Source organism: Jaculus jaculus, chromosome 11, assembly GCF_020740685.1.
Source record: "Jaculus jaculus isolate mJacJac1 chromosome 11, mJacJac1.mat.Y.cur, whole genome shotgun sequence".
In the NCBI taxonomy this organism is placed as follows: Eukaryota; Metazoa; Chordata; class Mammalia; order Rodentia; family Dipodidae; genus Jaculus; species Jaculus jaculus.
Window position 1 is genome coordinate 111,402,803 of NC_059112.1, and position 21,356 is coordinate 111,424,158.

Sequence of the window (21,356 nt, forward strand, 5' to 3'; positions counted from 1 at the left end):
AGTGGAGTTGAAGGGTGAAGTTCAAAGCACGTGTGTGGGTCCAGGCCCAGGAAGGCTTCCATGGGCCGTAATTAGCAAACAGCAGCAGGGACAGAGATCACATCCTTGCTCTGAGCCCTTCTCTGTCAAAGGCTGCCAATAACGTGGCTTTGGCCACACAGGAGCCCATCTAGCACTGCCCTAGGGGTGACTGTCCACCCTGTTTAGAGATATTCTTGATCCAGCCTCTGATGCTCAGTGCTCAGCTCCAAGAGATGCATCACAGGCTTTCTTAGGGGTCTCAAGGTGCTGGGCCATGAGGCTAGCATGCATGCTTTGATGTGGGTTTTGTCTGTTTCTAGTGAACAGAGGACAAAGAGGTGGACAGAGGGGCAGAGGCAGCAGCACATTTGGGGGTGGGAGGAGGCTGCTGGTGGGATTACATTAACTAGGCAGGGGTCTCTTGGTAGAGGCACCATGTAGTCCTGGGGACCAGCTAGCTAGTCTGTCCAGTTCAAAGCTGCACTGCCTCCTATGGCGAGCATGCCCTGGCTTTGCTCTGAAGGCTGTTCATGGCAAGGACAGAACCAGAGGGTTAAGGTGCCCATGAAAGTCTGTGCAATGGGGTAGAGGCTTCTCTAGAAGGTACACTCCTTCATACAGGACACTCTGGGCCTGTCACCACTAAGTAGACAGAACTCAGCTCCTAAGAGACAATAGAGCTGGAGAGGTCAGAATCTCCCTGGCTCAGCCATACTGAGGTGCTCTGACAACAGCTCTCAAGGTCTCTGGGCCACTGTGAAAGCAGCATAACCCTGGCTAGAGGGATGGGGGCTCCACAACACTGCCTGCTCCAACCTCCTTGCCCATACTTTACCTCCCCTGGTCTCCCAAATCTAGTATAGGGAACACTCTGGGACACAGCTATAACCCCCATAAGCACTCCTACTGATAACCCAAGCTGACAAGCACATATGTTTCTAAATTAACAATGCTAAGCTAGCTTCCACCAGACACTAAAAGATGACAGCAGGAGAGATGGCCCTTGTCTCACAGGATAGGGGGACATACATGCTACATACTACTGACTCTACTCCACGCTTGGCCAGGCCTCTGTGTACAAGGGAATGCACAGCTCTCAGGGTGACATGAGACCACTACCTGTAGGGAACCATGCTGCCTACAGGGGTCAGTGGGACCACCCATTCTGAGTGCAAGGTTGGGAAGTGACAGCACTGGGCTGTTAGGCCAGAACCACCTGAAGCGGAGGGTGTTGGACGATGTAGCCATCTGTCCAACACCTCCATGTGGTAGGAGTCAATGGCATGATTTCATCTGTGACAAGGGCAGGTGTTTCCTGAGCATGGGGATGCACTTAAGTGGGGCCTGGACATCTCAGGAACCCTGGCCTGGCCACCCTACTTTACAGTTGCGCTGGGGTACCTAACCAGTCTGCCGCCTCCTCAGTTGTCTTGTGAATGCACCTGGCAAGCACTTCTGAGCCCCAGCAGCGGCCGCAGAAGGAAGCATGCACTTGCCATGGAAGCCATCACTGCCTGTCTCCCGGCTCTGACGACCCCACGTCCCAGAGATCCTAGCACTGCGGGGGACGAGGACTAGCAGGCTTTACCTTTTCCTCCACGACTGGCGAGGACTGCAGGCAGCAACACACACAATGGCCAGTACACGGCAGCGACAGCACAAAGGGCAGGACAAGAAGACCACATTAGAGAGCGAAGGTCAGGCCGGCTCCCATCTGTACACACACTCAGGGAAAGCGCGTGGACAACGATGGTGAGACACTTGGGAGCCCTCTACACAAACAACAATGGTTACGCACAGTATCTGCAAGGACACACAAGGGAGACACAAACCCTCTTGGTTTTGACAAGAGGCCTTCAGATGGAAGGTGGAATGGACACAGATCCCATCACAAGCACCTGGCACACATATGTAGACAAAAGTGAGAGCACACAGAGACACATGGGGTCCTCCCCATGTCTACAGCAATGTTTCAAAGACAGTGTGTTTGAATTTCCCCTAACTTCACTTCACAGACATGCAGCCTCTGAAAAGCACGCCAGGAGTGCAGGAAAAGGCCACATGCCTCATAAGCAGCTCAGACTCAGGAGTAGAGACCTTGTGGAGTCCTCAATGGGGATTGGGAGGAGTCTGAGCTCAAAGAGGATAGACTTAGACATCTGCCCCAGGACATTGGCTGAGATGGGAGCATCAATGCCACAGAAGCATGTGCAGGCTTCTAGTGAGGCAGGCTGGGAGCATCCTTCCACCTTAGCCTATGGACAGCGTGGCCAGTAATGCTAATGGTGGCCTCCACCTGTGAGAGTTCCCACTCTCAGGGATGGAGGCAGGGCTAAGAGATGGTCTCCACCTGTGAGAGTTTACACCCTCAGGATGGAGGTGGGGTTAAGGGATGGTCTCCACCTGTGAGAGTTCACACTCTTGGGATGGAGGCAGGGTTAAAGGATGGTCTCCACCTGTGAGAGGTCACACCCTCAGGATGGAGGCAGGGTTAAAGAATGGCCTCCACCTGTCAGAGTTCACTCTCGGGATGGAGGTGGGGTTTTCTTCACCTCAACTAGCCAATACCTCTGGATGTCAGGTCAAGGTGGCTGCTGTCTATGCCTGCACTATGTTGCTCTCAGCTGCGGTTTAGGCGGACAGGACAGGGAAGCTCTTTGTGACTGACTTCTCAAAAGCTGCAGGGGAGAAAGCCGGGCGTGGTGGCACACACCTTTAATCCCAGCAGAGGTAGAGGAGCACTGTGAGACAGAAGCCACCCTGAAACTACATAGTGAATTCCAGATCAGCCTAGACTAGAGTGAGATCCTGCCTTGAAAAGCAGAACAATCCCAGCACTCGGGAGGCAGAGGTAGGAGGATCGCCATGAGCTTGAGGCCACCCTGAGACTACATAGTGAATTCCAGGTCAGCCTGGAACAGAGTGAAACCCTACCTGGAAAAACAAATAATCAAAAAAGAAAAAAAAAAAAGCAAAACAAAAACAAAAAACTGTAGGGGAGCCGGGCGTGGTGGTGCACACCTTTAATCCCAGAACTCAGGAGGCAGAGGTAGGATTGCCGAGAGTTCAAGGCCACCCTGAGACTCCATAGTGAATTCCACATTGCCTGAGCTAGAGTGAGACCCTACTTCGATAAACAAAAACACAAAACCAAAAAAAAAAAAAAAAACTATAGGGGAAACAGAATTTGTGGGCTGTTGAAGAATTTCACTGGCATTAGATAGGATGATGAGCACAGCCCAGAGCTGAAGGACTAGTCCTTCTTCCTCCCAATTTCCACAAGCCTGGGAGCATATGTCCTTCCACAGACAGGCTCTGTGGCCCAGCTCCAGGCATCATTCTCCTGTGCTGTGGAGCTTTGTGTGGGAGGCTGGCAACATGGCTGCCCACTCCTCAGCCTCAGGAAGCCTTGCAGGCAGATCAGATACCCTAGGACTTCTGCCTCAAGAGTGAACAGACTCTTAGCCCTCTTCTGAATAGGTTGGAGCTGGAGGGTCTCATTTGTCAGGTCACAGGAAAGGCCATGAGGCTTCCCCAGGCTTTGGAGAAGGCCCCTCCCTAGCAACTATATGGCACAGTTGTCACTCTTTTCTCCAACACCACAGGCACTGCGCTGACCAGGGGATATAGACAGTTATAGCCAGAGGAAACTCATAGACCCGCCCTTCATGAAACGGGTCAAGGGCATGCTGGGTCCATGTGGGAGGGGATGGGCTGCTGCAGAGCCGTGGAGAAGTTCTAGCATAAAGCTGTGTGCATCCAGAAGTCCTTATGGGAGGCACCAACAGCCCTGGAGCCCTGCACTTCTCTGAAGGGGAAAGCGAGCTGTCCACAGTTTGCCTGCCATGGAGATAAAAGCTGGGCTCTTAGTACCAGGGAGAGAGTAGGGCTGCAAACATTCCTTGTGAGTGCAGTGAAGACTGCCCAGGACCATGGGTACCATAGGGGCACTGTGGCAGCAGGGTCCTGCAGCAAGGGGGCTCCCTGCCTCACCAAGCAGACATCCACAACAAAGCCCACCCCTGCCTAGAGGCCGTGGCTCAACATAGCTTGTCCTATGGTGATGATCTGAACCATCAGGGTCCTGGGTTACTGGCTTCTGCGACATAGGACTCTGGATACTATTGTCTTGCCAATCCTGGGTTCAGGGGCTTCTGTGATAAACTGGGTATGCATTCCAGAACAGTCTTATCACACAGAGTTCCCACGTATTAACTTTTATTTTTCTGAGGCAGGGTCTCCTTTGGGAGCCTAGGCTGGTCTGAAAACTCAAGCTGGACTTGGACATGGGGCGATCTTCCTGCACCTGCTCCTGTGCTGAACTACAGGTATGAGCCATCATTCTTGGCTCTAAGGATACACTGGCAAGTGACAAGTCAGGAAGTTACCAAACCTCCCTACCCCTGCCTGGCTCAGACTGTTCTGCTAGGTCTTTGCAAAAGCCTCCCAAAGATCCGTGATTCCAGATTAGATTTTGAGCCTGTTAAGTTGAACACCCTCAGGGTCATCCTGGTCACCACCATGGGTCAGATGTCAGGATGTCACAGTGAACAGGAGTCTTCCCCAGTCAGCAACGGCAGCTTGCAATTCAGCACCTCTACCTTCCAGGTCTAATAAACCGACCAGATTATAGCTTGCCAAAGTTTCACACATATCACCTTGCTAACGTACAGCATTTGGGACCAAGCTACCTGTTTCCTGTCTAGGACCCAGCCCTGACTGTAAGGGCCCTGGTAGGGGCTCAGATAGATAGGGAGGAAGGGTGCCACTGTCTTCTACCTGCAGAAAACAGAGGCACCATGTCTGAAAGCACGCTGCCAGTCCCTACTGACTCTAGAATAGAGGACGTCTTTGCCAGTCACCTAGGAAGTGGCTAATGAAGCCCAGAGCGCTACATCCTGAATCTTGTTTATAGATTTAACACGCAGAACAGGCAAGCAGGAGTGAAAATGCAGCCAAGAGACCTTATGTGATGTGACCAGAAGCTTTCTATGAGCCAGAAGGCAGCCTCAAAGGCTTGGCTTCAGGAGCCAGTGATCATAGGGCAATGAGGTGCTTGCCTGTTTCATTTTGTGGTTCTGGGGTTTCTGGTTTCTAACCCTTCTCCTCACCTGATGGTTAATCCTTCTAGTCATCTACTCAGCCCCTTGAGCTGGCAATAGCCTAGATGGGACTGCTGACACTTGCTGCCTGGGGTCTGGGATCACACAGACAGTGGGGAGGGGCTCAGCCTCAGCAGGCTTCTCCCTGCTGCTTGAGCAGATCCAGCTCCAAATCCTGAACTTGGGCCAAGCAAAGATTCAGATATGAGGCTAGAAATGTTTGGTGACTGGTTAAAGTTCCCATTACCAGGTGCCAGGATGGCTTCAATGCTGCCTCATCAGGCCAAGACTTCCATGTACTTCTATCAAATGCTCTCCAGTCCCTTCCAGTGCCCCAAGTGACACCTTGGTAGGAAGTCACATGGGGATGCAGGGCATTGCTGGCTTCCGCATTGGTCAAGAGCCTGCTCATTGATACAAATCCCCTCTACAGCTTCCAAATGGCCATGACAGCACTATAAGCACTGATTGTTAGGCTTCAAATGTATGTTAGCAAGTAGGCAAAATTTCAAATATAGGATCAAAGAACAGCAAGGGCTGACCTTATACACGGACCTGAGACTGAGCAGAAGACACAGGCCTACACTTTGTGCTCCTCAGAGCATGCACCACAGCCACTTCCATGCACAATCCTGCCCAGCACCTCTGCCACTCCCTCCTCCAGCCCACCTGGCCCTGCCCACCCAGGCCACCTACCTCCGCCCTGGCAGGCTGCTCTCTGTCTGGCCGCTCCCCCCAACCTGTTGCATCTTGGACCTTTCGATGTGCTCCACATAGGTCTGAATCATCTGCCAAAATAGGCCTCCATTTAGTGATGCCCACTGAGTCCCCAACACCGGTTCAGAAGCATTGTGCTTGTATGGAAACAGTCATGTTCAGGGGATATGGGGCTTAAGTAGCAGGAGTGGCATCTTTCCCCTGGGCAACAACAGAACTGGAAGAGGCAACCAAAGGTCAGCAGTAAAAATAGCAGTTGAGTGCTGGAGGGATGGCCTAGTGGATAAGGCCTACAAAGCCTAAGGACCCAGGACTTTTTTAAAATTCATGATGTTCTTTTTGTTAAAATATTTTATTTTTATGTATTTACTTGACAGAGAGAGAGAGAAGGGGGAAAAGGCAAATAGATAGAGACAGACAGACAGACAGAATGAGTGCTCTAGGGCCCCTAGCCACTGCCAATGAACTCCAGATGCCATGTGCCACCATGTACATCTGGCTTACATGAGTCCTGGGGAATTGAACCTGGGTCTTTTGGCTTTGCAGGCAAGTGCCTTAACTGTTAAGCCATCCCTCCAGGCCAGGACCCAAGTTTGCTTCACCAGGACCCATGTAAGCCAGATGCATATGGTAGCGCACACTTCTTTAGTCCGTTTGCAGTGGCTAGGGGCCGCAGAGCACCCTTCTCTCTGCTTGCAAATAAATAAATACTAAAAAAATAAAAACAAAAAAGCAGCAGTTGTAGGCCTTAGTAGCTTCCACCTGCTTGCCTCAGGCAAGCTCCCACAAGCACCCACCTCTGTGTGCCGCTGGTGCAGGGCATTGTACTCCTTCTTCATCTCCGACTCCCGCTCTTCCAGTCGCGAGACTATGAAAACAAAACCGCTGTCAGCTGGATAACCCACCCTGCACGACACGGTACCCACTCCCGGGCCTGCAGCCTGACTCTGGCACTTGGCACGAATGGGGGCAGCACCTTGTGCTCAGAGGGGTTGTACCTGCCAGGAGGAGACTGGCCGGTCTATGTGGCATTTATTTCGTGGGTGCCACATATGAGAATGCGTGATTCGATTCCGCTGTCAACGAAACCACAACAGGGAGAACTCCTAAGGGTGCCTCCGGCTCAGGATAGTCAGGAGCTTCCAAAGCGGTCTAAAACTCTTAGCATGTGCCAGGGTACAGAAGAAGTGAGTGAGGGCGGGGTGTGGCCAGAGACAGAGTGCTTGCCTAGCAGACACAAGGTCCTGAGTTGCAGCTCTAGCATTATGTAAGCATTTTTTTTTTTTTTTTCCTTCTCAAGGTAGGGTCTCACTCTAGCTCAGGCTGACCTGGAATTCACTATGTAGTCTCAGGGTGGTCTCATGGTGATCCTCCTACCTCTGCCTCCCAGGAGGGGATTGAAGGCATGTGCCACTACACCTGGCCGTTTTTTTTTTTTTTTTTAACGACTGAGAAACTCATGGAAAGAGACAATTCAAATGAAGGCATGTTAAAATTAAACAATGACAGAAGTATGTGATGAAATGACCCACAGTGTCCCCTACACATGTCATGAGCTAGCAGGACCATGTCTTAACTGTCCCCTCTAGGCTGCCAGCTAGGCTTCCTAAGTTAGTGGTTCCTGGCAATACTCAGAATGGTCCTCTCAGGTCCAGCAAGTACCTGTCCCAGCAGCACAGCTGCCCAACAGGCTAACTAGCAATGGTTACCCAGGCAATCTGTTCCTGCGCCCACCATCAGGGCCATCATGCCACTGCCTTCATTGTGCTTGTGGCACTATCAAGTCAAGACTGGCAAGGAAGAGGAAGGTCATGTGAAACTGGCACATCCTGGGCTTTGGGTGGCACTGTCCTCCAGCTCCTCTAATCCCTTTTATCAAAGGCTCTATGTTCCTCCCAAGCTGGACAGGTCTCAAAACGCACACTCAGTTGCCAACTGCTTCCAAGCCACTTACTTTGATCTGCATAGTTTTTGGCCTTCAGTTCTAGCTGACGTGTCTGAAACTCATAGTGTTCCACCTGGATTTGGAGCTCCTTCTTCTCTTGTTCCAAGGCATCTTCAAATTCAATGAATTTCTATGCATACAAAAGAAAAAAGCAGCCACGGTGATTGTGTGATATCAACCCTTCACAGGAAGTGGCTTCAAGGACCCAAGAGGCCAGAGACACCTCAGAGACTGCAAGCTACTCAGTTGTGGGGCCAGAGTGGAGCCTCCCAATTCCAAACCATGTCTCCCCACTCGTTCTTGGTACCTGTCCCTCTGTGCACACACGCCTCACAGACAGCTCTGGGGACAGGCAAGAAGAATATTCCAAGACTGAATGACTGGAACCAAATGCTAATGCCATTCTTCTCTTCCCTTCTCCTTCCTTCTTCTATTTTCTTTTTTTTGGGGGGGTGGGGTAGGGCCTCACTCTAGCCCAGGCTGACCTGGAGTTCACGATGTACTCTCAGGGTGGCCTCGAACTCCCAGAAATTCTTCTACCTCTGCCTCCCAAGTGCTGGGATCAAAGTCATGTGCCACCACACCAGATATCATTCTTTCTTTATGAATTTACTTAAAAAAAATTACTTATTTGAGAGAGTGAGAGAGAGAGAATGGGTGTGCCAGGGCCTCCAGCCGCTATAAACAAAGTGCCACCTTGTGCATCTGGCATATATGGGTCCTGGGGAATTGAACTGGGGTCCTTTAGCTTTGCAGGCAAACACTTTAACCACTAAACCATCCCTCCAGCCCCATCATTCTTTTTATTTATTTATTTGGTTTTTTGAGGTAGGGTCTCTCTCTAGCTCAGGCTGACCTGGAATCTGACTTGGAATTCACTATGTAAACTCAGGGTGGCCCCAAACTCATGATAATCCTCCTACCTCTGTCCCCTGAGTGCTGGGCTAAAAGGCACATGCCACCATGCCCGGCTAATTTTTTAAAAAATATTCTATTTTTGAGCTGGGCATGGTGGTGCACGCCTTTAATCACAGCACTCAGGAGGACTGTTATGAGTTTGAGGCTACCCTGAGACTACATAGTGAATTCCAGTTCAGCCTGGGCTACAGTGAAACCTATCTCAAAAAACTAAAAAAAAAATAAAAAAAAAATAAAAAAAAATTATATACATATATATATATTTGTTAGAGAGAGATTGTGGAGAGAGAATGGGCACACCAGGGTCTCTAGCCACTGCAAACTCCAGACACAGCGCCACCATGTGTGTTTGGCTTACATGGGTTCCAGGGAATCAAACCTGGGTCACTAGGCCTTGCAGGCAAGAGCCTTAACTGCCTAGCCATCTCTCTAGCCCCTAGTGTCAATCTTTTTTCCCCCCTCCTTTTATGAGAGAGAGATTGTCAGGAAGAGGGAATGAATTGGCATGCAAAGGCCTCCAGCCACCGCAATAGAACTGCAGATGTGATGTGTGCACCACCTTGTACACATGTGAGACCTTGTGTGCTTGCGTCACCTTATACATCAGGCTTACAAGGGACCTGCAGAGTCGAACATAAGTCATTAGGCTTCACCAGCAAGCATCTCATGGTGGCCATGAACTCACAGTGATCCTCCTCTCTGCCTTCCAAGAACTGAGATCAAAGGCATGCACCACCCCAGTATCATTCTTAATGAGCTATGAGTTCTGCCTTTATGTACCAGTGTGCCACAGGATATCACCCAGGACCCCACGTGTAGGAAAGCCTAGGCTCAGCTAATGCTCTGCTGCTGCCACCTTGAAAGGTTTAGTAATTTCTGAGCACAGGATTCCACAAATGATGTCCTGTTTATAACAGTAGAGCACTTCCTGTTAGTACTACACTTCTAAATAAGGGCAAGGCTCCATTTTCCTTAAACTGCCTTCAATCACTGGTCAACCTCATTGCTGGACTAAGAACACAGGCAGCACTCACAGTTCTTGATGGAGGACTAGAACTAGAGTTTCTGGGCAAAATGATCACCAAACCAAGTAGAAAGAAACTGCTTGCAAAATGAAAAGCGCTCTTGACAGACCAGAGGAGGAGTGGTGGTGGAAGGAACCGTGGGTGTATGCCCAGCCACTGCAGAGACACATGCCAGGTGTGTGGCACTGCCGCCAGGTTCTGATTCCTCCAGCAGTGGGGGTTGTGGGAGTGCCAGTACCTCAGTGTACTGAGCAGGAAACTGGAACATGATAAAGAAATTTCATTTGTAGGAACCAACTGCTCTGAGGGCACAAGGAACTTCTCAGAATATAAAGCTTATTGTGGACAAGGCAGGTGTGGTGGTGCACACCTTTAAACCCAGCACTCGGGAGGCAGAGGTAGGAGGATCGCCGTGAGTTCGAGGCCACCCTGAGACTCCATAGTGAATTCCAGGTCAGCCTGGGCTAGAGTGAAACCCTACCTTGGAAAAAAAAAAAAAAAAAAAAAGAAAGAAAAGAAAAGAAAGAAACCAAACAAACAAAAAAAAAAAACTTAAGTGTGGTGGTGGTTTGATTCAGGTGTCCCTCATAAACTTGGGTGTTCTGAATGTTAGGTTCTCAGCTGATGGAGATTTGGGAATTAATGTCTCCTGAAGGTGGTGTATTGTTGGGGGCAGGCTTATGAGTGTTATAGCCAGCTCCCCCTTGCTAGTGTTTGGCACATATTCCTGTTGCTCTGGTCCACTTTATGTGGGCCAGGGGGAGATGTCCACCCTCTGCTCATGCCATGGTTTTCCCCTGCATTGGGGAACTTCCCCTCGAACCAGTAAGCCAAAATAAACCTCCTTTTTCCACAAGCTGTTCTTGGTTGGGGGATTCCTAATAGCAATGCAAACCTGACTAAAACAAAGTGGACTTCAGGTCTGGGTATCTGGCCAGTGCTGTGCTTCCTGTAATAACCCACCTGGCCCTACCCCACAGCAGCCTGCCCAAGGTCTTTGTACTGAAAGCACTGGATGGAGGATGACTCATCCTGTGCAGCCGGGGGGGGGGGGGGGGGGGGGGGGGGGGGGGGGGGGGTGGGGGGGGGGTGGGGGGGGGGGTGGGGGGGGGGGGTGGAAAACCCCAGAGGAAGGGCAGAAGGGCTGGCAGAGGAGAGGCTGCAGTAGGCAGAAAGACCGCATCAGATTACACACACTGCACACTAGTAAAGAAAAATCGCCTCACTGCTGGCAAAATGCACCTTTCTGTGCAGCTATATGAGGGTGGTGCATGTCTTTAATCCCAGCACTTGGGAGGCAGAGGTAGGAGGATTGCCATGAGTCTGAGGCCGCCCTGAGACTACACAGTGAATTCCAGGTCAGCCTGAGCTAGAGTGAGACCCTCCCTTGAAAAAAAAGAAAACAAAACACAAAACCATAGTGATTTTGAGTTAACTGTGGATACAAGCACTGTATGAAGAATAGATAAATGCTATTAACTAACATCAGTTTGTGCATGATAGGATGGAGGTACTGAAGACTGCTTCGTGTACTTAAAAATTAAGCATGTGCTCTGCTGTTGAGCTATTACCTCAGACCAAAAATTTTTAAACTGCATAATGTTAATTTCTACTATTTAAAAAGCAAATTGGAAAGACCAGATGAAGTGTTAAAAGGTGAATACATGTATTTCTTTGTGTGCGAGTATGAGTACACCGCGGGCCTTGGGCTGTTGCACATCAATACCAGACCCTTATGCTTACATAGGTGGCTTAGGAATTGAACCTAGACCAGCAGGCTTTAACTGTTGAGCCATTTTCCTAGTCCCTCAAATGAACAGTTTTTAAAAATCCATAATCCTACCATTTAGAGTCTGTTAAAACTCGTGACACATCCAAGTTTGTATGTGTTTCCTTTTTTTTTTTTTTTTTTTTTTTTAAAGACAAGATCCCACTTTGCAGCACAGGCTGGTCTTGAATTTATGAGTCTCCTGGGTGCTGGGTTTACTGATGTGTGGTGTCATGCCTAGCACTTAAACTTTTTTTTTTTCCCTGAGGCAGGGTCTCAGGTAGCCCAAGTTGACCTGGAATTCACTATGTATTCTCAGGGTGGCCTTGAACCCATGGCGATCCTCCTATCTCTGCCTCCCGAGTTCTGGGATTAAAGGTGTGCGCCACCATGCCCGGCTCATTTTTATCTTAGTTCCATTTTTATTTTTTAGAGAGGGAGGGAGGAAGAGAGAAAACTGGTGTGCCAGGGCCTCAGGCACTGAAATCCAACTCCAGATGCTTGTGCCACCTAATAGGCATGTGCAACCTTGTGCTTGCTTCACCTTGCATCTGATTAATGTTGGATCTGGAGAATAGAACATGGGTCCTTAGGCTTCACAGGCAAGCGTCTTAACCATTAAGCCGTCTCTCCAGCCCTTATTTTCCTGTCTTGAACTACTCACTGTCCCAGCTCTGAGCTGCACACCAAGGTTTCAGGCAAGCAGGGTGCTCTGGGACAGTGTCTCTTGCTGGAACTTTTCCCAGCTATACTTCATCACAACACCTGCATTTCATCTTTGGCAGTCCAGTGAAAAGATTTCCAAACTACAAGGTAAAAAAACCAAACCTTACAGAAGCCCCAGGCTAAAAGACTTCTGTGTGTACATGTCAGGTGCACCACAATTTGGAGCTTATTTGAAATTGCTATCTAATTCAACCAAGTTTAATTCAGATGTTACATGGCAACACAAAAGCATGTAAAGCCACTGCTGCCAAGCTTGTTTACTTTTTCTTTTTTTTTCTCTGAGACAGGATTTTATGAAGCTTCAGGCTGGCATGCAACTCCCTATTGATGACCTTGAACTACTGATACCCGTGTTAAGATTACAGGCCTGGGCCACTATGCGCCGTTCTGTGTGGTGCTGGGGATGGAACTTCTGCATGTTAGGCCACATCTGGCTTATGTGGGTCCTGGGGAATCAAACTTGGGTCCTTTGGCTTTGTAAATAAATACCATAACCACTAAGCCATCTCTCCAAGATCTATTGGTCTTAATTAGGCTGAGGTAGGAGGATCACAGAGTTGAAGGACAGCTTGGGCTAGAATGGGATCTTGCTTAGAAAATAAAATAAGATAAAAGATCCACTTTTGTTTGTAGAACTTGCTTTCTGGTGTATTTCAGGAGGAACATTATTAAAATAACTTGACAGCACAAACTCTTCCAAAAATCAAGTAACCTAAGTCAGTTTTCCTTAGAATTCTATGGAATGAGAGCATCCTTTCCATTTCACATGTAAAAAGTAAAGCTGAGTTTTCCTGACAAATGTAAAATCAAGACAAAGGAAGTAGCATTCAGGACTCCCAGAATGCAGAGCGCTGGCCAAGCAAACTCTCACAATGGACTCAGGAGGCTTCTGTAGCTTTCCCAAGCCAAGCACGACTTACTGGCAAGGTAACTAACACTTTCCATTGAACACTCTCTCATAGCCATAGGAATTTATCTAAGCTGGCTGGTTTGTTAGAAGAGAATGCCAAAAGGAATCAAAGGTCTTGTTCCTTTGCATTATTGATGAGGAAGAAGAAAGGTAGTGAATTTCCAAAAGAAAAATGCACGTTTTAGTTTTTTGTCTTAGGCAGGCAGAGAGGTAGAGAGCTGGGGGATAACGTGGGTTTCTGAGCACAGACAAGATGCCATGATTACTTCTAGGTTCTGGCCATGGGACCCATCACCATGTGGCATTTACCCAGGATTGGTTGGGGCAGAGAACCCAAATCACGGATGTTTCTTTAGAGACAACTTTGCACATCCCACCACTGTGTAAATACATAGGTAGGTCTGAAATGCAGAAGCACAGGTCTGGGGTGCAGGTGTTGGAATTACAGACACTGTCTCCAAGGCCAACTGGGTACCACATGGGCAAAGGCAGGACATTTTAATATTCAAATATTAGCCATGGGTCAAAGATCTGGCCATAGCTCAGGAGTATAGCAAATGTTCCTTACATTTATTTTAAGGGGAACAACTGATCCACCCAGTGTCTGCCTGAAATGCCACAACTGGTTTAATGAATACTGATTGTTAAGACTAGTAATCAAAAACATAAAAATAATTGAGCCAGGCATGGTGGTGTATGCCTTTAATCCCAACACTTGGGAGGCAGAGATATGAGGATTGCAGTGAGTTTGAGGCCATCCTGAGACTCCATAGTGAATTCCAGGTCAGCCTGGGTAGAGCAAGACCCTACCTTGAAAAACAACAACAACAACAACAACTAGTCAGGTCTGGAAGCACATACCTCTTATTCCAGCACTTGGGAGGTGTGATGGTCTGAATGGATGTCCCCCAATAGATTCAGGAGTTTTATTTAAGCTTGTAACTTGGCTGGAAGAGATGTTACTGGGGGTGGATCTAAATTCCAGCCTAAAGCATGCAAACTGCCTGAGTGTAGTTTGGGGTTCCTGTGGTGCACTCCCTGTGCTGGTGGAGGTTGTTTTCTCTCAGCATGGACCTATGAAAGGGGGCCACGTTATTCTGCCATTATGGATCTTCCCCTCTATCTGCAAACTTCAATAATTTCCTTCATAACTGTGCCTGGTTTAAAAGTTCATCCCAACAACCTGAAACTAAACTGACTGAGACAGAATTAGTACCAGAAGTGGGTATTGCTGAGATGAATCTGACCATGTGGATTTTGGTTTTTTAAAACTTGTGTGCTAGAGGACTGGAAAACTTGGTGCTTACACCTGAAAACAACTTCTGGAGTGGTAAGCCAAGTACTATGGACTATTCTGATGAAAGTTAAAACATGGTAAGTACAGAGAACATTGTATTTGGAGGCTTGGCTTATGAACTTTCTTTTTTTCTTTGGTTTTTTGAGGTAGGGTCTCACTCCAGCCCAGGCTGACCTGGAATTGACTCTAGTCTCAGGGTGGCCTCAAACTCATGGTAATCCTCCTACCTCTGCCTCCCAAGTGCTGGGATTAAAGGTATGCACTACCATGCCCAGCAGCTTATGAACTTTCTAAGGGAAAGGAAAGACTACAGAAGACTCTGTTGGAACTGGGCTACTGGCATAAGGACTGGCTATGTTCTCAGAAATATGCTCAGAAAGTTTGATCAAGGTTAAATTTAGAACTGACTGATGTACTTGGCTAAAGACAATGAACCTGAGAAATTTAAGATTTAAAGTTAAAAAAAAACTCAAGTTTAAAATTACAGACACTGAAACTGGCTGCTGAAGCTGCTATTGCCAAATACATTAACACATGGAAGGAAGAAGGCCAACTGCTTTACCTTGAAACAATAAAAAAAAAAAAACTAAATGATAGGAATACAGACTCTTTTAAAGGAAGATAACTGAAAAAAGGGACCAGCTTTTCAAGCTCATGTTTTATTTCACACCTAGATAAAAATATGGCTGGGTCCTACACACCTAGCAATGGTTTTGGAAACAAAAAGTAGATGGAGTGGGTCACAAAGTACATACGTGTTCCCAAAGCTGCTGCTGAGACATGACAAGGAGATGGGGCATAATGACCTGAGAGGCTGGTAAAGCCATTAAAAGATGGACTGTGGTTTACAGAGACCCACAGATGTTTTAATATACCAGGACTGCACAAGGGTAACCATAGAGTGGTGTTGGTTTGGGATAAAACTGTTCCCTGGCTATCTGGCCCAGCCGGAGGGGCGGAATTAAAGATTCCAAAGATTCCTCAATGGTCACTGGTTGTGATATCGGACTTAAACTACAGATGTCTGATGTTTGCTTAATGGTTATTGATTTTGCTTTGTTCTAGACTCTTTATTATGCCTTACACCAGTTAAAAAATGTTAACTCTGTGCCTTTATGTTAAAAGTATGTAACGGGCTGGGGAGATGGCTTAGTGGTTAAGGAGCGTGCCTGCAAACCAAAGGACCTAGACTCAATTCCCTAGGACCCATGTAAGCCAGATGTACAAGGTGGCGCATGCATCTGGAGTTCGTTTGCAGTGGCTAGAGGCCCTGGTGCACCCATTCTCTCTCTCACTTTCAAATAAATAAATATATTTTTTTAAAAGTATGTAACTTGATTTTTACAAGACTCATAGCTAAAAGACAATCTTAAATCTCAGATTACACTTGGGACTTTAGTCTTTTGACTATGGGGACATTTCAAGTTGGACTACTTATAATTTACATTATAGATGGTTATAACTCTATTGGATGACAGAGACAAAATGTGATGGTTTAAATGGATGTCCCCCAATAGATTTGGGAGTTTTATTCAACCTTGTAACTTGGCTGGAAGAAGTGTTTCTAGGGGCGATCTAAATTCCAGCCTAAGATATATCAAGTGCCTGAGTTGGGCCTGGGGTTCCTGCAGTGTACTTGCTTGTGCTGGTGGTGGTTGCTTTTCTGTCTCAACATGGAGCCGTGAAAGGGGGACATCTTCTTCTGCCATTATAAAACTTCCCCTCTATCTGTAAGCTTCAATAAACCCCTTCCTCCATAATTGTGCCTGGTTTAAAACCTAAAGCTGACTGCAACAGGAGATAAAGGAAGGGAGAACAGGGTTTAAGGCTAGCCTGGGCTATATGAGACCTGTCTCAAGACAGTACCAATAAGCCAAGTGTGGAGCTTGGAAGATGGCTCAGCAGTTAATGGCACTTGCTTGCAAAGCCACTGAACTCATGGTTCAATTCCTAGGCCACCCAAGTAGAGATGGACTCAGAAAGTGGTGCCAAACATCTGGCATGAGGGACCCCCCCCAACATATACATTAAAAAAGAAATTTAAGTCAAGCATCATGGCTTGTATCTGAGTGAGGCAAGAGTGCTCTGAGTACAAAGCCAGTCTGGGCTACAGAAAAAGACTCTCTCAATGGCTTAGCAGTAAACGCATTTGCCAAGTCTAAGGACTGAGGCTCGATTCCCTAGTACCCACGTCTGCTATTTGCACAAGGTGGCACTTTAGTCTGGAGTTCCTCTGCAGTGGCTGGAGGCCCTGGTGTGTCCATCAGCTCTCTCTAATAAATGAATAAAAATAAAATACTTGAAAAAAGAAAGACTCTCTCAAACTTATCCTCTTACCCCCACCTTCTACGACCCCCCCCCCCCGAAAAAAAAAGAGAAGAAAAATGAAGACAAAACATAATTTAAATGTCTCATCTTGGAAAATCCACCCTGAGGGGGTAAAAATCTTTTCAAGTCGACTTTATCCTTCTGAGTCTGCACTGGTTTTTTAAGCTTCCTGAGGCAATCCAGCTTCACCCCTGTCCTGTTGACCTAGCAGGAAGATGCTGGGACGGAAGCCTCAGTCATCAGGGGCTCTTGATCTCAAGAAAAGAGCCTTCTAAATGGGAGCCAGGCAGAGCCACAGCTCAGCCCACACCTGTGCGAATGTGTGCTTTTCTGGGTACTTGCCAAGGAGCAAGGAGAAGACAGGGGAAGGTCAGAGAACAGGACCTGCAAACAACTAGAGAATGCAAAGAGAGATACTCAAAAAACTAAAGGAAACCTAAGCAGCCTGGGAAGAAGGGGCACCCCCAACCCTTTCATAACAGGCACTGCTGTGAACCTGTCACTTCCAGATCCTTGTCTCAGACCACCACCAAAGCGGAAGGATGTCCTTGAGTGAGGCCTGTCATGTAATCCAATGTTCTGTCCACAACAGGTGTTGAAAGAGTGGTAAAAGGCCACATCGGCTCCAGATGTCTGAATAACCACTCGCTTCCTGAGGTGACACTTCCTCCACCAAGTGGGAAGCACTCTTAGGACAGGCTGCTCCTGCATCAGGTCAGAAATGGCCTCTGGCCTCTTGGGTTTTCTGGCTTACTCCAGAGTCCTGCTCTTGTTAACAGTGTAGCTGACAGCATGAGGAAGCCTGCTCCTGCAGTCAAGATTCCACAAGGGAGCAGCTGATACATGTAACAGCCAGGTCCCCCATTCCACTCACAGGCAGGTGGTCAAAGAGCCACACGATGAGATACTGCACAGCCATGAAGGAGACACAGGCAAGGAAACAAATGCAACCACTGGGATGAGCCTTAAACCACTAAGCTCAGTGAAAGAAGCCAGACAGGGAGTATATGCTCCATAATTCCATTGACATAAAGTTCTAGAAAATGCAGATTAACCCACAGTAGTAGAAAGACTTAAGCAGTCACCTGTGGATGAGGAATCAGAGAAAGTCAAAGGAAAAAAAAAAATCACAAAAGAAGCCGGGCATGGTGGAATCCCAGCACTTAGAAGGCAGAGGTAGGATCATTGTGAGTTCAAGGCCACCCTGAGACTACAGCGTGAATTCCTGGTCAGCCTGAGCCAGAGTGAGACCCTACCTTGAAAAACAAAAACAAAACAAAGAAAAATCACAGAAGGGGGTTGGGTAGATGGCTCAGGGGTTAAAGGAGCTTGCTTGCAAAGCTTGACAGCCCTGGTTCAATGATTTCCCAGTACCCACACAAGTTAGACACAAAGTGGTGCATGCGCCTGGAGTTTATAGCAGCAGGAGGCCCTGGTGCGCCCATACTGCTACTCTCTCTCATAAATAAATAAACAAAATTTTTGTTTGGACTTTTCAAGGTAAGGTTTCATTCTAGCCCAGGCTGAACTGGAACTCACTCTGTAGTCCCAGTCTGGCCTCAAACTCACGGCAATCCTCCCACCTCTGCCTACTGACTGCTGGGATTAAAGGTGTGTACCACGATGACCAGTTTAATTTTTTTCTTTTTAATCACAAACTTATATGAGTGTTGAAACTCATCATACTGGACACTAAGCATGTGCAGTCAGTATGTGCCAATGGCACCTCAATAAGATTGTTAACCCCTCCTCACAAAAAAAGACTAAAAGACAGTGAGCCAGAAATCCCGTGTTTAATCAGCAGTCAATTTCCAGGTTAGGGATTTCCCAGAGGCCCTCTTCCAGGCCCTGGGAGAATTTATCACCTCCTAGCTGTTTCCTAAAGAGCTGGCACTTTTCCACAGTATTTCTTCCTCCTGGTCTCCTTTATCATGGATTTGGGGAGATCTCTCTTTCTAGAAACTGTTCACGGAAAAATACAAACCTACTTTTTAAAAAAAATTTTTTTTAAATTTATTTATTTGAGAGCAACAGACACAGAGAGAAAGACAGATAGAGGGAGAGAGAGAATGGGTGCGCCAGGGCCTCCAGCCTCTGCAAACGAACTCCAGATGCATCTGGCTAACGTGGGACCTGGGGAACCACGCCTTGAACCGGGGTCCTTAGGCTTCACAGGCAAGCGCTTAACCGCTACGCCATCTCTCCAGCCCACAAACCTACTTTTTAAGCACCTTCCTTGTCCCAAGTTAATATTTGTCATCTGCTCTTATATGAAGGCGGACTCAGCCAGACTGCTCACAGACACAGTCTACTAAGATTGTCCAGGACACATGTGGCTATTTCAACTCAAAAGGAAAGGGAAAAAAATAGGCTGAGGGTGTGGCTTAGTGGCAGAGACTTGCCTAGCATGAGTGAGGCCCTGGGTCCCATCCCCCGCACCAAAAGGGAAAACCAGTAAAATTCCATTTCTTCAGTCCATGAGCCACACAGGAAATGCTCAAGGGTCCTGTAGCCAGTGGCTAATGAACTGGACAGCACAAAACAGAGTATGCCCATCGACATAAGTTTCCTGGACAAAATGGCTTGCTCCAAAGCCACTTCTTGGACCTCAGTGTGGAGGGAAGTGCACAGAGGGATAAAGTCAGCTTTCCTTCTCATGGCATAGCACTAGCATCTCTTCAGGGTGCAGCTCTGGGCAGAACAAGCCAGAGAGAGTGATCCCCACAGGGACAGAAGGTGTGTAATGGGAAGCATTCCTGCTTCTCCACTGCACTGTCAGATGCTCAGAGTCAGCCGGACAGGACGTGCTGGAGCTGGGCAATGACCAGCACTTGGGGGAAAGGGACAGCACAGAGTGAAGAACAGACCTCTTCCCATACTAAGTCATCTGGGTCATGTGCCCCTTCCAGACACCCATCTTTCACAAGATAAGGATGTCAGAGCCTCAACAGCCCCAGCTTTTTCCTGCAGAAGGTAAGTGTGGACCCCAGATCAACCGAAGGCCAGAGCAGGGTACAGCCTGCAGGATGACAGACCTGAGCTGTCATGTATTAAGGTCACAAATGAGGAATTGTTCCAAATACATGGAGACTTGCAAGAATTGCAGGACTCCTAAGGGAGGCCTTAGCAGAGTGTGAGAGAAGTTTGGGACTTGGGTGAGGAATATTATTTTTGCCTACAATTTCAGGTTATTTAATATTTAGTTGCAAGTAGAGAGGGAGACAAAGGGGAACAGAGAGAGTCTGAATGGGCATGGCAGGGCCTCCTGCTAAGGCAAATAAACTCCAGGTGCATGTGCCACTTTGTGCATGTGCCTTTATACAGGTACTGGAGAATCATACCTAGCTGTTAGGCTTTGCAAACAAGAACCTTTAATCAGAGTCATTGCTCCAGCCCATTTTTTTTTAAATTATTTGTTCGAGAAGGGGGTGGAGAGAAGGCAGACAGAAAGGAGTAGTATGGACACACCAGGGCCTCCTGCCACTGCAAATGAACTTCAGATGCGTGCGCTGCTTTGTGTATCTGGCTTTACATGGGTACTGGGGAATCAAACCCTGGGCTATCAGGCGTTGCAAGCAAGAATCTTTAAACACTGAGTCATTTCTCCAGCCCCTCCAGTACAAAGTTTGCATATTATTTCAAACAAAGTTTTTTAAAAACAAATTACTTTTGAAACCTGGATTTTTGGAGGAAACTACTTTTTTTGTTTTGCTTTGTTTGAGGTAGCATTTTAGTCTAGTCCAGGCTGACCTGGGATTCACTATGTAGTCTCAGGGTGGCCTCAAACTCATGGTGATCCTTCTACCTTCTTGGCCTCCTGAGTGCTGGGATTAAAGGCGTGCGCCACCACGCTGGGCAGGAAATTACTTTTTCTGGTACTCAGCTCTGCTATCTCTCTGCTGCCACAGTGGCCCAGAGGGTAGAGCACTTGCCTAGCATGCATGAAGCCCTAAGTTCCAACCCTAGCACTGTGGGGGTGGGGGATATTGATTATTTTCTTCTTAGTAACTCTAGTAATACTATACTGGACCACCATCTTAACAGTTTCATCCAGAAAAATCAATGTTTAAAACTGCTCATTAGGGGCTGGAGAGATGGCTTAGCGGTTAAGCGCTTTCCTGTGAAGCCTAAGGACCCCGGTTCGAGGCTCGGTTCCCCAGGTCCCACGTTAGCCAGATGCACAGGGGGCACACACGTCTGGAGTTCGTTTGCAGTGGCTGGAGGCCCTGGCGCGCCCATTCTCTCTCTCTCCCTCTATCTGTCTTTCTCCCTGTGTCTGTCACTCTCAAATAAATAAATAAAAAATGAACAAAAAATATTTTAAGAAAAAAAAAACCGCTCCATGGGCTGGAGAGATGGCTTAGCAGTTAAGCACTTGCCTGTGAAGCCTAAGGACTCCAGTTCAAGGCTCGATTCCCCAGGACCCACGTTAGCCAGATGCACACAAGGGAGCACACGCATCTGGAGTTTGTTTGCAGTGGCTGGAGGCCCTGGCATGCCCATTCTCTCTCTATCTGCCCCTTTCTCTCTCTCTCTCTGTCATTCTCAAATAAATAAATAAAAATGAACAACAACAACAAAAAAAAACTGTTCCTAGGG

General features: G+C 47.7%; 1 protein-coding gene across 12 annotated transcripts in view; it reads right to left on the reverse strand.

Moving 5' to 3' along the window:
• The window catches only part of Mapk8ip3 (mitogen-activated protein kinase 8 interacting protein 3), a 47,981-nt gene that overhangs the window by 23,125 nt on the left and 3,500 nt on the right, over positions 1–21,356 (reverse strand). For 7 of the 12 annotated variants that reach the window (XM_004652166.2, XM_004652162.2, XM_004652161.2 and 4 more), the window contains exons 2-4: positions 7,795–7,915; positions 6,638–6,708; positions 5,820–5,911 (exon numbers count right to left, since the gene is read on the reverse strand). In XM_004652166.2, the coding sequence (XP_004652223.2) occupies positions 5,820–5,911; positions 6,638–6,708; positions 7,795–7,915 (284 nt within the window). Of the gene's footprint in view, positions 1–1,609; positions 1,634–5,819; positions 5,912–6,637; positions 6,709–7,794; positions 7,916–21,356 lie in introns of all 12 variants that reach the window. The other 5 variants (XM_045161192.1, XM_045161188.1, XM_004652164.2 and 2 more) reach the window with 1 other exon arrangement.